The 15,696-nt window shown below is 42.9% G+C and overlaps 1 protein-coding gene across 1 annotated transcript in view; it reads right to left on the bottom strand.

The window, feature by feature from the left end:
• Positions 1 to 15,696, bottom strand: part of Rbl1 (RB transcriptional corepressor like 1) — a 59,312-nt gene that overhangs the window by 21,082 nt on the left and 22,534 nt on the right. Inside the window, exons 12-16 of the mRNA XM_021183601.2 lie at positions 9,980 to 10,117; positions 8,206 to 8,370; positions 7,453 to 7,585; positions 2,549 to 2,812; positions 900 to 1,111 (exon numbers count right to left, since the gene is read on the bottom strand). Of these exons, the coding sequence (XP_021039260.1) occupies positions 900 to 1,111; positions 2,549 to 2,812; positions 7,453 to 7,585; positions 8,206 to 8,370; positions 9,980 to 10,117 (912 nt within the window). The remainder of the gene's footprint in view (positions 1 to 899; positions 1,112 to 2,548; positions 2,813 to 7,452; positions 7,586 to 8,205; positions 8,371 to 9,979; positions 10,118 to 15,696) is intronic.

Genomic DNA, 15,696 nt, shown 5'->3' with positions numbered 1-15,696 from the left:
CAGTCACACAGACCAGAACGGCAGTTGCCTAAACAAATACCAAGGGGCTGGGAGACGCCACAGTTTAGTCACTAGGCCACTTGCTGTACTAGCATGAGAATTGGGTTCAGTGCCCAGAACTCACTCACAAACCCAGGGTATGGTGGTATGCAATGTAGTTCCCTGCTGTGGAGGAGGAGGCAGATAGGAGTCCCTGGGACTTCCTTGCTAGCCAGCCTAGTTTACCTGGTGAATTCTCTTAAAAACAAAGTGGATGGCACAAACAGAATGACAGCCATAGCTGTCCTCTGGTCCCACCCCTAACACACTAGATATTGATCTCCTATCTCACTTCTAGGAATACACTTAAACTGAAAGAAGAGACAGAGAGTGCCAATATTCACAGCAGCACAATTCACCAGAATGTAGGAACAACGCAAACATCCCTCAACAGACGAATAGATATACAAAGTGTGGCATATCTATTCCTCAGCTTTAAAATGGAAAGACATCCCAATGCGTGCTATCACACTGATGAATGTGGAAGGTGGGCTCAAAAATAAGCCATTCAACAGACACACTAGTGTGCCATTTCACTGGGACATGGCACCTTTTCAAATAGTCAAATTCATGCACGCAGAAATAGCATGGAGATCGCCCGATGGGAGCAGGGAGAAATGGGGGCTTCCGCTTTAATAAGTAAAGGGTTTCAGGGTGGGAAGACGAAAAGGTCCCAGAGGTGCACAGTGGCAAAGGTCACACAACAATGTGAGGGTATCTAGCACCGAACTGTATGCCTAAAAGTTAAAGTAGCAAATTTTAAAACATGTATATTTAAAGAGAAATCAAAAGAGGCCAGCACTGCTTAGTATGCAGTCTTGGCTGAATGAGCTGTGTTTGGATGCTATGGAGACACGTACCTTCCTATAGAACAGTGCTAAGGACCCAGTCCTCTTGGGTTTGCTTGCTCCGGTCAGATGAGCATCTTGTGCTTTAGTCAGATGGGTCTGTTTCGGAGAAGCACCAATTAGTGACTGGGCAGTCAGTGACACAGGGCTCTCAGCTGTGGACTCCTGAGTTGTATTCATGGAGATAGGAACCAGTGTGATTTCTCCAGCATCATTGGCAATACCTGCATGCACAAGCAAGATTCTCAGTTGGAGATACAAGCTGAATGTTCACAGCAAGTTGTCAGTGTATATGTATGAATTAGTGCAGGGATGTTAGAGAAGGGGATGCAGCCATTACACAGGGGCTATCTATAACACAGTTCTGCTTTTACTTTTTGAAGCAAGAGCAGGTTTCCTTTCGATAGTCTTATGTTTCATTTTACTTAAGGAGACAAATTTTGAGTAGCAGGGTGTGATGTCTCATGTCTACAATCCTTGGGAAGCTAAGGCAGGAGGATGGCTGTAATCTGAGGCCTGCCGAGGTTACACGGTGAGTTAAAGCCAGCACGACATAGAGGCCCTGTCTTCAAAACAGACAACGACAACAAAAAATCTTGTCTTCTGTTTTTGTATGAGCCTGTGATGTTTTTATATGACACTTAAAACTTTTACAAACATCATCTATTTTTCTTACTTATGGGAGGAGTGTGTGTATGAGCCACGATGTGAGCATAGAGGTCAGAGGACAACCCACGGGGCCAGTTCTTTCCTACCATGTGGCTTCTGGGGACTGAACCTGGGCTGTCCAGTTCGCAGGCAAGATCCTTTAGCTGACGAGCCATCTCACTGGCCCAACTTTAATACTTTAAAAAGCAAATTTTACTCTTTTAAGCACTATTTCTCCCTTAATACACCAACTTACAAAGTTCAGATAACAACAATAAAACTAAATCCTAACAAAAAGGGTTGTAAATTTATAAAATGTGGAAATTTAAAATAGTATATGTTCAAAATAAAACAGGAGGTGGAGGACTGAACACTTCAGGGCAGTGCGACTGTGATGATAGATGTCATTATATACAGTGTCAATACTGTAATGTGCACAGAATGTCGGCTACCCAGAGTGACGCTGAATGTAAGCCGTGGGTTGTACGTGTGGATGAGTCAGTGAGGCCTCACTGATCTAAGAACCCGCTGCCTAGTGTGTACGATGTTGATGTTTTCACAGGCTGTGAGAGCGCACAGGGAGGATGACAGGAAGTGTATGACAAGTTCTTCTACTTTAAAATTCCTGTGAACTTCAAACTGCCCTACAATACAGGGTCAGTTAAAGGGAAAGAGAAGGACTTAGGTTTAAGAATAAAATACTGGGGCTGGAGAGACAGCTCAATGGCTCAGAGCATTTGCTGCTAATGCCGGGGACCCAAAGTTCAGTTCTCACCACTTACACAGTGGTTCACAACCACCTATACTCCAGTTCCAGGGAAACTGATGATCTCTTCTGGCCTATACGGGCATCAGGCATGTATATGGTGCATAGACATGCATGCAGGCAGAATTCTTATATACATAAAATAAAGTTTTTTAAAAATACAGTTATATAATGTGATGCAATGTCATAAGACATTTCTTAAATTTTTATGTAACTGAACAATATAAGGCAGAGATGAAGATATTACCATGCAAAGGAACTGTAACTTTCCGTCCCGTCGTCCCTGTGACTGTGGTTGTGGCCATTGTCAGAAGAGCTTGCCCAGGGGAAATTGATAAACTCTCAGCAGTGACACTCGAAGGAGCAATTTTCAGCTTTGTTCCTTCTGCCATGATCTTATCCATTAGTGTGTCCTTTGGTGGGTCATCTCCAAACAGTCTCCTCTTAGCACTTCCTGCAGCAGGGGAGCTGAAGCGCTCATGGACAGAAATCGGAGACAATGGTTGCATATCTAATAAAGAGAAAAAGAAAAGGTTTAAATTTAAAACGTATTCCAAAATAAAAAAATTCAGGTTTCCTTATTCACACGCTAAGCACTTGAGATGTAGAAGCGAGCATGGTTTCCACACTCACGAACTGCTGAGCCTAGAGAGGGAGAGAGCAGAGTGTTAGCAATGTGGCAGCTCAGCTTTCTGCATTCCTGCAGCTCTGTCCATAGCAACAGAGCAACCCGTTAAGAACAAGGGAGAGGCTGAGCAGTCGAATGACATAAGCACTAACTGTAGAGGTGGATTCTAGCTCTTGGTATTACCTACTAAATAAATAGCACCCACGATTAAGAGGAGGCACCAGCAAAACTCGGTTTGTGGAGTCAGTTTTGCCACCCCACATTCCCAGCAGTTGAAGGCAGTGGCTGTGCTTTATGAATTAGTAAACATGGAGCCATCTTTAGTAGGGTCACCAGGGAACGACACATGCCACTGTTGGCCTTGCCTTAATTGGAGGGTCTTCTCCTCCGATCAAAACCAAAGTGAAGACTATGGATTGGTGAGATGGGTCAGTCGTTAAAGTGCCCATCATGCAAATATAAGAAGCTGGGGATTTGGAGCCCCAGCCTCAAGGTGTGATGGCACAGGTCTGTTATCCTGACAGAGTAAAGCGGGGGAGGATGGGCAGAGACAGGCAGACCCCAGAACTCACTAGCCAGCCTGCCTCATGTGGTAAGGTGAAGAGCAACAGCAGAAGACATGGGTTATTAACCTCTGTCACACAGAGACACGGTATTAACCTGTCACACAGACACAGTTAGAGACTGGGTCTCTCCCAATGCGATTCACTACAGTGAACATAGGATCTCAAGACAGTTTTGATACTATATGTTCTTCTTTAAGGAAGAAGAGATATTTTATTCTAGAATCAAACAGATTTAAATAGAGGTTTAATTTATCCAAATTCAGCATTTCAATATGATAGCAGCTTAATCAAGTTTTTATGTTAACATAACAGGTAGTCACAGGAGTTTTTTTAGGTACATCAACAGAAACAACAGATCTCTGCGATAGAGCTCATGTAGTTTCTTTTTTTTTTTTTTTTTTTTTCAAGACAGGGTTTCTCTGTGTAGCCATGGCTGACCTGGAACTCACTTTGTGGACCAGGCTGGCCTCGAACTCAAGAAATCCGCCTCCCTCTGCCTCCCGAGTGCTGGGATTAAAGGTATGCCCCACATTCTCATTCTCTTCTTCTTTTTTTTTTTCCCTTATATTTTTTTAAATTTTGTATTCAGCTTCTAAATTATTTTTTATTAGATATTTTCTTCATTTACATTTTAAATGCTATCCTGAAAGTCCCCTATACCCTCCCCCGGCCCTGCTCCCCAATCTACCCACTCCCACTTCCTGGCCCTGGCATTCCCCTGTACTGGGGCATATGATCTTCACAAGACTAAGGGCCTCTTCTCCCATTGATGGCTGCCTAGGCCATCCTCTGCTACATATGCAACTAGAGACACAGCTCTGGGGGTAGTGATTAGTTCATACTGTTAATCCTCCTATAGGGTTGCCGACCCCTTTAGCTCCTTGGGTATTTTCTCTAGCTCCTCCATTGGGGGCCCTGTTCCATCCAATAACATTCTCATTTTCACATTCATCTCTCTCTCTCTGTTTTTTGTTTTTGTTTCTTTGAGACAGTGTTTTTCTGTGTAGCCCTGGCTGTCCTGGAACAAACTCTCTCTGTAGACCAGAGTGGCCTTGAACCCAGAGATCCTCATGCCTTGGCCTCCTGAATGTTGGGATCAAAGGCATATACTACCATGCTGGCTCTCTGGCAACATTTTTAACTTTCCAGTTGGTATAAGAGAGCTGTTAAAACATTCAAAAAGCTTTCCAGGATAGTCACATAGATAGATACTAGGTCATATGCAGAGATGAGCAATGAATGGTAATTAAATGCTTTGGGCTGGTTTTATGTCAATTCGACACAAACTTGAGTCATCTGGGAAGACAGAACTTCAACTGAGAAAATGTTCCCACCAGTCTGGCCTGTGGGCAAGCCTATAGTGAATGTTCTTGACTAATGACTGAGATGGGCTTACTTCACTGTGGCCCATGATGCCCGTTGTCTGGCCGTCCTGGGCACTATAAGAAAGTAGAGTGAGCAAGACAGCGCTCCTCATTACCTCTAAATCTCCCCTGCCTCCAGGTTCCTGCCCTACTTGAGGTCCTGCTCTGACTTCTCTTGGAGGTGTACAGTGATGTGGAATTACAAGTTGAAACAAACTGTTTCTTCCCCAAGTTGCTTTATCACAGCAATAGAAACCTAAGAGGGCCATTAGTAACTTCTGTCTGTCATACAACAACAAAAATGGACTTTTGTCTTCCAAGGGTCAGCAAGCTCTCCCCAGCTCCATCACTGTTCAGAGGTTCAAGCCCACTGTTTCCTTTGACTCAAGGAGAACCATTAGTTGTGAGCTTCTACAAAAACTGTAATGTAAGTTACATATGTCTGGCTTTATTTTACTTTAGTTTTTGAGACAGGGTCTCATTATGTAGTCATGGCTGGCCTGGAATATTATGTAGACCAGAACAGGCTGACTTTAAACTCACCTTCCTCTTCCTCCGAAGTGCTGGGATTAAGTCATGCAGCAGCACGCCCAGCTCGTCACATATTTCTAGAGACATTCAATTCTGCATCGTTGTTCACAATGTTTTACCACTGTCCTGAGCCAACCTCACAAGCACAGCATGTGCTCTGCTGCTGCTGTTCTTTTTTGTTCTGTGCATGTTAGGCAAGCACTCGACCACTGAACGACAGTACCCACCACATTAAAGTGAAGGCATCTCAATACCTAGGTTGTTTGTTTGTTTGGTTTGGTTTTCTGAGACAGGGTTTTTCTGTGTAGCCCTGGCTGTCCTGGAACTCACTCTGTAGACCAGGCTGGCCTCGAACTCAGAAATCCACCTGCCTCTGCCTCCCGAGTGCTGGGATTAAAGGTTTGCGCCACCACTGCCCGGCCTCAGTACCTAGTTTTACTTTAAGTAGGTGATCAGTCAGTCTACTTTTAAAGTATAGGTAATAAAAATTACTCTGGCAATGATGTGTAATGTGAGATGGGGAAGCAGCTGTGGCTAAATAAAACTCTTTGAATGATTCTGGATATTACAAAAGCAGCCCTGACTTTAGTCCTCAGTAAACAAGTAGATTCTTGTAGCTCCCAGAGTCTACTTGAGTGCCTTGAATCTAAGAAAACCAAGAAAGCCTTTGGAGTGAACAGGAATGCTCAAAGGTGGTGGTTCTAGGAGAGAACTGGGTCCCAGCCATGACGTCATCTGTAGACTCCCTGAAATACCTTCTCTTATGAGAGCACTTGCTTAGCATGGCTTGAAGCTTTGGGTTTGATCCCCAGCCCACTGATATAAATTAAAAATTCACACAGAGTAACTTAGATGGTGCTTGCTGCCTTATGTTATTTATAGCAGGGCATCTTCTTTTGCCCTGGCAAACGGTGGATGGATCAGCTATTTATTTGTACGTTCATTGAACTGAGTGTTTACCAGAGTTTTTCCAGTATTTGCAAAGCAACAGTGCAACAGCAAAGGTTTTGACCATTCTTGGAATTGAAGAAGGCAAAGCGTACACCTGGAACTCAAGCACTCAGGAGGCGGAGGATGGAGGATGGAGGGCCAAAAGTCTGTGGCCAGCCTGGCTTACATAGAGAAGCTCTCTCAAACCCAAAACAAACAGAACAAATTCCAAGGGATTCGTAATTCAAGAGTTAAGTGTGTCAGAAGGTACAACACAATAAAAAACAAGACTGCACTAAAATCTTCCCATTATTAAAGCTCAAAAGGTACAATTTTTAAGAGTGTAAATAAGTCTTTTAGGAGATGTAGCTCAGTGGTGGAGGTTAATTTTTTAAATTAGATTTTAATTTATTTAGTTTGGAGGAGAATGGCAAGCCATGGTGCACCGGTGGGGGTCAGAGAATAACCAGAGAGTTGGTTCTGTACCCCAGCATGTGGGTCCTGGGGAGTCACACTCAGGCTGACAGGATTGGTGAAAAATTCACTGAGCCACAAGCCTTTTTCTTTCTTTTCTTTCCTCTTTTTTTCTTCCTCTCCACACAGAAACGGTCTTTCTCTGTAGCTCTGTCTGACCTGGAATTCACAATGTAGACCAGGCTGGCCTCAAACTTAGAAATCTGTATGCCTCTGCCTCTAGAATGGTGAGATTAAAGGCCTGTGCCACCAAGCTCAGCACAGAACTGCTTTTAATACAAAGAAGGGGTATAATAGGTCACATTGAGTATGGGTGAAAGCACTGAGCTTGTCAAATCTTGAAGAAATTAAATGTTTTATGCTTCTAAGGAGTTAGAAACTATTTTCTTAAGAAACTGATCGGGTACTGGAGCGATGGCTCAGCGGTTCAGAGCACTGACTGCTCTTCCAGAGGTCCTGAGGTCAATTCCCAGCAACCACATGGTGGCTCACAACCATCTGTAATGAGATACGGTGGTGGTGGTGCCCTCTTCTGGTTTCCAGACATACATGGAGGCAGAATGTTGTGTACGGAATAAATAAATAAATCTTAAAACAAACAAACAAACAAACTGGTCTGCATCTGTCCCCCCCAGTGCTCCATCAACGTCACACCTACCCTTTCGAAGGCTCCCACTGTCAGTGCGAACTTCCTTGACTCTTGGATGTATTATTGGAGACATTGGCATCATGGGGAGATGGCCTTGCACATTTCCTCCATTTCCTATTTCAAAGTTATTGGGGAATATAACCTACAGAAAACAATAGCACAGATAAAATACCACAGACAGATACCCAAGAAAAACAAAAACATGTATACAAGTCCTCGTGCATGAATGGTCATAGCAACATCATTCCTTTTTTATTGAAAAAAATTTTTTCATACAATATATTCTGATCAAGTTTTCCCCTCCTCCAATTCCTCTCGGACCCTTTCCACCTTCCTACTCATTCAAGATCTTTCTTTTCTTAAATCAAACAAGAGACACACAGCCACACAAGCGCACGCACACACGAAAACAAAAATGAACATGTAAAAGACCAGTAAAACAAAGCAAAATGAAACAGTCTATAAAAATACCAATGAGTTTTGTGTTAACCAACTACGGCTGGGCATGGGGCCTACCCTGAAATGTAGCTGATATACAATGAGACTCCCGTGGGGAAAACTGATTTTCCCTTGGCAATAGTCATCATCTGCAGATAATCTGATCATTTGGGGTGGGTGGGACTCCTTCCATTTCCCCCCTGTCAGTGCTAGGACATATCTGGCTTGAACTTGTGTAGAGCATCGTTCATAACATCCAAGGCTACACAAAGAAACCCTCTCTCGAAAAACAAAACTTATTCTCTTTGTCTAGCCCTGGCTTACTTCTTCACAGGAAGGGACTCTGTTTGCAGAAGAATGCAGAGCCTCCCACAGTGCAGAATTATTAGTCCAAGCCAAACTCTCCAAAATCTGTTCTTCAATGCTGTTCAGATGTTTCACCATGTCTCTGGAAAGGCCCTCCTCTGAGCGGATCACCACCTCAATAACCTGAAGAGAAGAACATAGAAACAGCAGTGAGTTCAGACTAATAAGCAATCACTGCTCTGGGCACACAGACATGAATGGCTCACTATACTGCCACAAAGAATCCCACTGGAGCCATAATTCTGTGGACGACTAGAATCTGTGTGTTATAAATTTAAATAAAGATGCTTTTAAGTCTCTTTATTCTTCTCTCATGCAATATATCCCAACTGCAGCCTCCCTCCTTCCAGTTCCTGCCTCTTCCCCACCCCCAGATCCACTGCCCCTCTTTCTCCCTCTAGAAAAGAGCAGGCCTCTGAGTAATATCAAGTGAACACTAACAAGATGACCACATACAGGGCTGGCCAACAGTTAAAAATGCTTTCTACACAAGCAAGAGTTCAGATCCCCAGAGTGCATGTCACGTCCAGAGACTATCAGAGGCAGTAACTTCCAAGGCCTGCCTCTAGCTCCAGCCTCGGAAGGCAGAGGCCAGCAATCTCTGGAGAAGGCTGGCCACAAGACTGGCTATATTGGCTGGTCTGGGTTTCATTAAGAGACCCTGCCTCAAAGGATACGATGAGAACAGTTAAGCAAGATCCCTAACATCAACTTTAGGTTTCCACACGCTCATGCCCAAACATACATGTGCACCTACACACATGTGAGTGAGTCTACATGCATTCATACATATCACACAGACACATGAAAACAAAAAAAGGGGAAAATATTACCACATACTCGAGCTATATATCAGCAGAAAAGTCCTTATCTACGATGTGCAAGGTCCTGTGTTCTATTCCTAGACCAAGATAATTAACTAGTAAAAGAATAAGGTAAAATAAAACTATACACATCTTTCACGTCTTCTTGTTTTGGTTTTTGAGGCAGGACCTCAGGTAGCGGAGGCTGGCTGTGACCTTCTGGATAGGGAAGACGAACCTCTGATCCCCCTGCCTCCACCTTTGAGTGCAGGATTACAGGCATGGCTGTGATCCCCCTGCCTCCACCTCTGAGTGCAGGATTATAGGCATGGCTGTGATCCCCCTGCCTCCACCTCTGAGTGCAGGATTATAGGCATGGCTGTGATCCTCCTGCCTCAGGCCTGTGATCCAATGGGTATAAACAGGGGAAAAGTCCAAGAGTGGTAGTGGCCTAGTCCTAACTTCCCGTCTTCTTTCTTTTTAATCCACCTCCCCTCTCCAATATCTCAAAAGAATAGAATGAACTATTTAAAAGTGACTGTATGTGTTTTCTTAAAAAAAAAAAAAAAAAAAAAAAAAGTAAAATTCCGGTTAGTTAATGACTCTAGCACAGGGAGAGGGCCTAAAGCCTCTGGAGCGAGTAACTTTGAAACCCAGTGCTATCTGGGTCTGTGCTAAAGGAAGTGAGGCCTAGGGAGAGGAGCATGCGAGGCTCAGTACTGAGTGCCAGCTCACATTTGCAAGTCAGTAACTTGAAAAGAACTCAATTTCCTCCTCCTTCCTTTTGTCTTTGTCTACACCCCAAGAGGAATAATTACTACGAGAATACTTCCAGAAATATTTTCTAAACATTGCAACAGTGTTTCTTCAGCATTGAGATAAGTGCTTATGTGAATACATACCAGAACAGAACTTTGCAATCACCTTACCTTATAAAAATAAAATGGCTGCAAATCGAGAACTTCAATAATCCACGGGAAAGTACGGGGTGAGCTATATGCAAAGAGCACAATTTCCAAACAACAAGCCATCAAGGATTTATGAAATATATCTTGCTCTAAAAGAACCTTGGGGAAGAAAAAGATGAGACTTTAGTATTTCTCAGTAATTTCACCCTTGGTCCTTCCAGAAAGAACACTATAAGCTCATGTGGTTAGGAAGTGAGGCGGAAAGATTTATATTCTAGCTGTAGCTGTAGAGCAAGACAGAGGCCAAGCTAGGCAGCATACAGAGAAAAGCAGGTAACGGGGAAGAACAGCTTGCAAAGAATAGACAAACTACGTCCACTGCCCAGAGAGGTCAGGTAAGGAGGAGGGGACGCCTGGGTCCCCTGGGAAGGGGAAACAGAAGAGGTTTCTGCACGTGGGAATGGGAGTGATGGGGGAAAGGAGAAACGGAGGGAGAAAAACAGTCAAAATAATCTGCAAAAATATTATCCTGAATTATCAGAGACAATTAGATAATTAGGATATAGGTCCAGCTCTGTTTTATATAAAAAACCATATATTATGTATGTGTGTGTATACATAAATGTATGTATCATATATGCATATGTATCATGTACATATATACCCCACTCTCAAGCTGATAAAGTTTTCCAATCATACTTACTCTCATTTGCTGTAGATTTTTAATTTTAATGAGGGACATGAAAAATGAGCCTAAAATTGTTAATACAAAATAGGTGATATTTCCATTGGGAGAAAAAAAATCTTATGATTTGTTCTTTTCTTTTAATTATTTTGTCAGTATAAATGTTAACACCAAAATAAAAAATAAAATAATACAGAAGCTAAAAGTTCAGAGAAAAAAAATACTTCACTGAGAAAACAAATGCCTCTCTCATCAATGAGTGTAAGATCCAACACGTTGGTGGTGGATGCCTTTAAACCAGCAGTTCGGAGGCAGAGGGAGAGAGGCAGAGAGGCAGAAAGGCAGAGAGGCAGAGAGGCAGAAAGGCAGAGAGGCAGAGGCAGGTGGAGTCTGAGTTCCAGTCTATGGATTGAAGTCCAGGACAGCCAAGATTACACAGAGAAATTCTGTCTCAAACCCCACTCTCTGCAAAAAAAAAAAAAAAAGATCTAACATGTTTTCAGTTTTAAAAAATGGTCATTTGGGGACCATAGGGGAGATGACTCAGTGGGTAAAGCTGTCTGGCAACAAGCGTGACAGCAGGAGTTTGATCCCTGGAACCCAAACACTAGGAGTGAAACCAACCCCTCGTTTCCACACGCACACCATGTCCCGTGCTCTCTGACATATATAAATGTACTGGCTAGTTTTGTGTCAACTTGACACAGCTGGAGTTATCACAGAGAAAGGAGCTTCAGTTGAGGAAATGCCTCCATGAGATACAACTGTAAGGTATTTTCTCAATTAGTGATCAAGGGGGAAAGGCCTCGTGTGGGTGGTGCCATCTCTGGGCTGGTAGTCTTGGTTCTATAAAAAAGCAAGCTGAGCAAGCCAAGGGAAGCAAGCCAGTAAAGAACATCCCTCCATGGCCTCTGCATCAGCTCCTGCTTCCTGACCTGCTTGAGTTCCAGTCCTGACTTCCTTGGTGATGAACAGCAGTATGGAAGTGTAAGCTGAATAAACCCTTTCCTCCCCAATTTGCTTCTTGGTCATGATGTTTGTGCAGGAATAGAAACCCTGACTAAGACAATAAACATTTAAAAAATAAGCTATTTGAGTCAGTGAGCCCCTGAGTGGGTAAAGGGACTTGCCTTGCCTGGCAACCCGAGTTTGGTCCCTGAAAGCACATAAACTTGGGAGGAAAGAACTGAGTCCACCAAGTCTTCTGACCTCCAAACCTGCACCATTCCGTGCACACGGCCAGACACACATCATAGACACAATATCTTTAAAATTTATCGGCACTTATTTTGTTTGTGTATGTGGTTGTGTGTGAACACATAAGTGTATGTTCCATGGTGCCCATATGTGTACTGTGAGGATCAAACTAAAGTTGTCAGGTTTGCACATTAAGTGCTTTTTAGCCACTGAATCACCTTGCTGGACTCCAAACTTAATTTTTAAAAGCTATGTATGACCCTTCTTTTATTAAGAATCACCAGAAATCAACAAGAGAATAAAATCCCAGAAACTCCATTTAGGATAAAGCCAAAAGCCATCCATAACTACAATGCAAGTACAAAGACCAAAGGAAGAAAGGATGACAAGCGACTCACAGACAAAAGCACTCAAATATATTTGAGAGCTGACAGACAGACAGACACTTAAAGGAACTTGATGTATGAAACCTGGAGGAAACACAGCATTGATGGCACAGAGGCAGAATGCAAAGTAGAAATGAGGCAAGAACAGACCCGGGGGCAGGGGTGATCTGGAAAACTGCAGGGGTTAGACTGTGGGAGGGACGAAGGGAGGGGACACAGCCAGAGGTCTAAGGGTCAATGATAACCCCTTAGGAGTCTGAACTGTTCTCTAGAGAAACTGAACGAGACTTAACGGGCACTTAAGAAGAGGCAGATGTCTATAACTAGGCTGTCGGACATTCTCCCTTCCGACAACAACCAGGCAAGAATGGGACAGGTAGCTACAACTCTTACCACCTGAGACCACTGGACGCCACCCCACAGGTCAGCAACTTCAGTGCCTTATATATAAGCAGACAATCACAGATAGTCCAACATTTGCAGAAAAACCTCTCCTTGAAATACAGAGCATAACATACAGAAACATATGGGGACATGTTAGGCAATAGAAGAAAACACTAAAACACTATAATTAACCTTAAGGAATAAAAAATAAATGCAATAAATTGGGGGTATATGCTCAATGGTAGGGCACTTGCCTCGTATGTAAGTACAGGACCCTGAATTCACAAAACAGAGCACTGCAAAATAATGAAACCAAACAAACACAATGAATCACAGGACAGATACAAGTTTAAACTAAAAGGCCGCTCTGTAGGAATGCCCAATGGATGACTGTAAAACCCACAAAAGGGTACATTAGGAGACTAGGGGTGCAATTTAGTTGGTAGAGTGCTAGGCATTCCAGACCACTGGGGATGAACAGAGAGAACTATTTACAAGACTTCTGAAGCTCCGGCGATGGTGGCGCAGGCCTTTAGCCCCAGCATTTGGGAGGCAGAGGCAGGTGGATCTCTTAGAATTCGAGGCCAGCCTGGGTTTCAGAGTTCCAGGCTAGCCAGGGCTATACAGAGAAACCTTGTATCCAAAAGCCAAAAACAAAACAAAACAAAAGATTTCTGAAATAAAGACTAGTCCTACACAAAGAAAGAACACACCACTAATTAGCATCCTTAGAAAGTAGACGATAATGGAGTCATGTCTTCAAAGTCATAAAGAAAAATGTCAATTTAGATTCTGCATACAGACAGCTACAGTAAAGTGTCAGCCAACAAACAGTTAAGTGGACGTTAAAGGACTTAGGGTTAGAGATATGTGCTTAGTGGTGGTAGTGGCTCTTCCTGGTTGTCAACTTGACTATATCTGGAATGAACTACAATCCAGAATTGGAAGGCTCACTAGTGACCCTAATCTGGAGGCTGGGAGGTACAAGTTTCTGATCTGGATCTTGGTATGGAGATCTTGAGGCATAGTGGCTATGGATTTCAGAAGATTAAGACAGGGAGATCTCCGAGTTCAAGGTCATCTGGGATTAAAGGTGTGGTGGAACACACCTTTAATCTGGGCTACACCTTCTGCTGGAGACAATATAAGGACATTGGAAGAAGGGAGTCTTGCTCTTGCTCCTTTTTGCCTGCTTACTGTGTGGGTCTGAGTAACTGCTAGATCCTTGGACTTCCATTCACAGCTGCGACTGAACCATTGTTGGGAATTGGGCTGCAGACTGTAAGTCATCAATAAATTCCTTTACTATATAGAGACTACCCATAAGTTCTGTGACTCTAGAGAACCCTGACTAATACAGTGGCTAAGAGGAATGGTAGCTCTTCCAGAGGACTCAAGCAAGTATCAGCATGGCAGCTCACAACCAGCAGTAACTTGGAGAATCCAATGGCCTTTCCTAGCCTCCCTGGGCACTTCATGCACAAGGTGCACAGCAGGCATACATATAGGCAAGACATACACAGAATAAAAGTAAAGGGAAAAAGCCTTTAAAAGGAGATATGGGGGGCTGAGTCAGTGCTCAGCGGGTAAGAGCACCGACTGCTCTTCTGAAGGTCCTGAAGTCAAATCCCAGCAACCACATGGTGGCTCACAATCATCCGTAATGAGGTCTGATGCCCTCTTCTGGAGAGAGCTACGGTGTACTTATGTATAATAAATCTTTGGGCCAGAGAAAGCAGAGCCAGAGAGAGGAGTCAAAGTGTCTGAAGACAGCTACATTGTAGTTACATATAATAAATAAATAAATCTTTTTTAAAAATTAGATATGGTTTCTACATTTTACTGAAATGGTGAGATATCTATACCAGTAGAATGAGAGTCATACACACACACTCACATACACTGACAAAAAAGAAAGAAAATACATATGAAAAGAAGCTAGAGCCTTAAAAAAATTGGCCAAGAAACCCACCAAAACACAGAAAAAGCAAGCAAGCAGAAGAGGAGAGGTGTGTCTTTGCACAGGCTGTATTTTTCCGAGCTGGAAGGAAGGAAAGTAGAAACGAAGAGGGGAAAAAAGGACAAACAGGAAAGAGAAATAAAATGGCCGACTTAGACTTTACCACATTCATAATGACATGAAAGTGGCTAAAACTGCCAGCTAAAAGACAGAGATGACAGAGTAGATATGAAAAACCATGACCTACACTGGGAATAGCAGTGCATGCCAGTAATTTCAGCACTGAGAAGGCTGAGACAGGGGGATGATCACTGTGAGTCCATCAGAGCTACATGGTAAATTCAAGGCCATCTTGGCTACAAGAGGCTTTCTCTATCAGGCCCACCCCTGAAAAACAAACAAAAACAAAAAACCCATGACTCAAATATTTGCTTCCTGCAAGAAACTCATATAATAATCGAGGTTGCTTGGAAGCAGAACAATGGAAAAAGATGTATCATGCAAACATTAACCAAAAAGAATGGGGAACCATTAGAAAGACTTCATAGCAAACAAAATTACCAGGGTCAGAGAAGGGGCACTATATGGTGACAAAAGGGTCAACTTACAGAGAAGTCAAGGAAGCAATCTTAAATTTGCTAAATAGCAAAGCTTCAAAATATGAAAAGAAAAAACTCTGATAGATATGAATGAGACAAATTCACAATTATATCCAGACATTTCAGTATCCCTCTCAGTAACAGATAGAAGCAAGCAGAAAATTAGCAAGAGAATAGTCTCAGCAACATCATAAACAACAATATCGGATATAACACAAATCACAATGTGATAAAATACACCTGGACAGTTAAAGAACATTCCATACAACAGAAGAACATACATTTCTTCAAGGTTTTATAGAACATTACCAAGATAAACTCCATCTTAGGCTACAAAACATAGTATCAATAAATTAAAAGAGGTGGATTCACACGATGTGTTATAAAACTATAACTACTACATTAGACTAGTGGCTAAGTGGATCATGAGATAAAGGGCAGCCTGAAGGCCTTCCTCCTTTCTGGTAATGGAATTCTGGGCAGTCAGTGCAGTAGGCACCATTTATTTGTGGCTTTATTTTCTGAGG

This window comes from Mus caroli, unplaced genomic scaffold (assembly GCF_978045245.1).
Source record: "Mus caroli unplaced genomic scaffold, Mus_caroli_1 scaffold_2, whole genome shotgun sequence".
In the NCBI taxonomy this organism is placed as follows: domain Eukaryota; kingdom Metazoa; phylum Chordata; class Mammalia; order Rodentia; family Muridae; genus Mus; species Mus caroli.
This window is presented reverse-complemented; position numbering and strand designations above follow the sequence as displayed.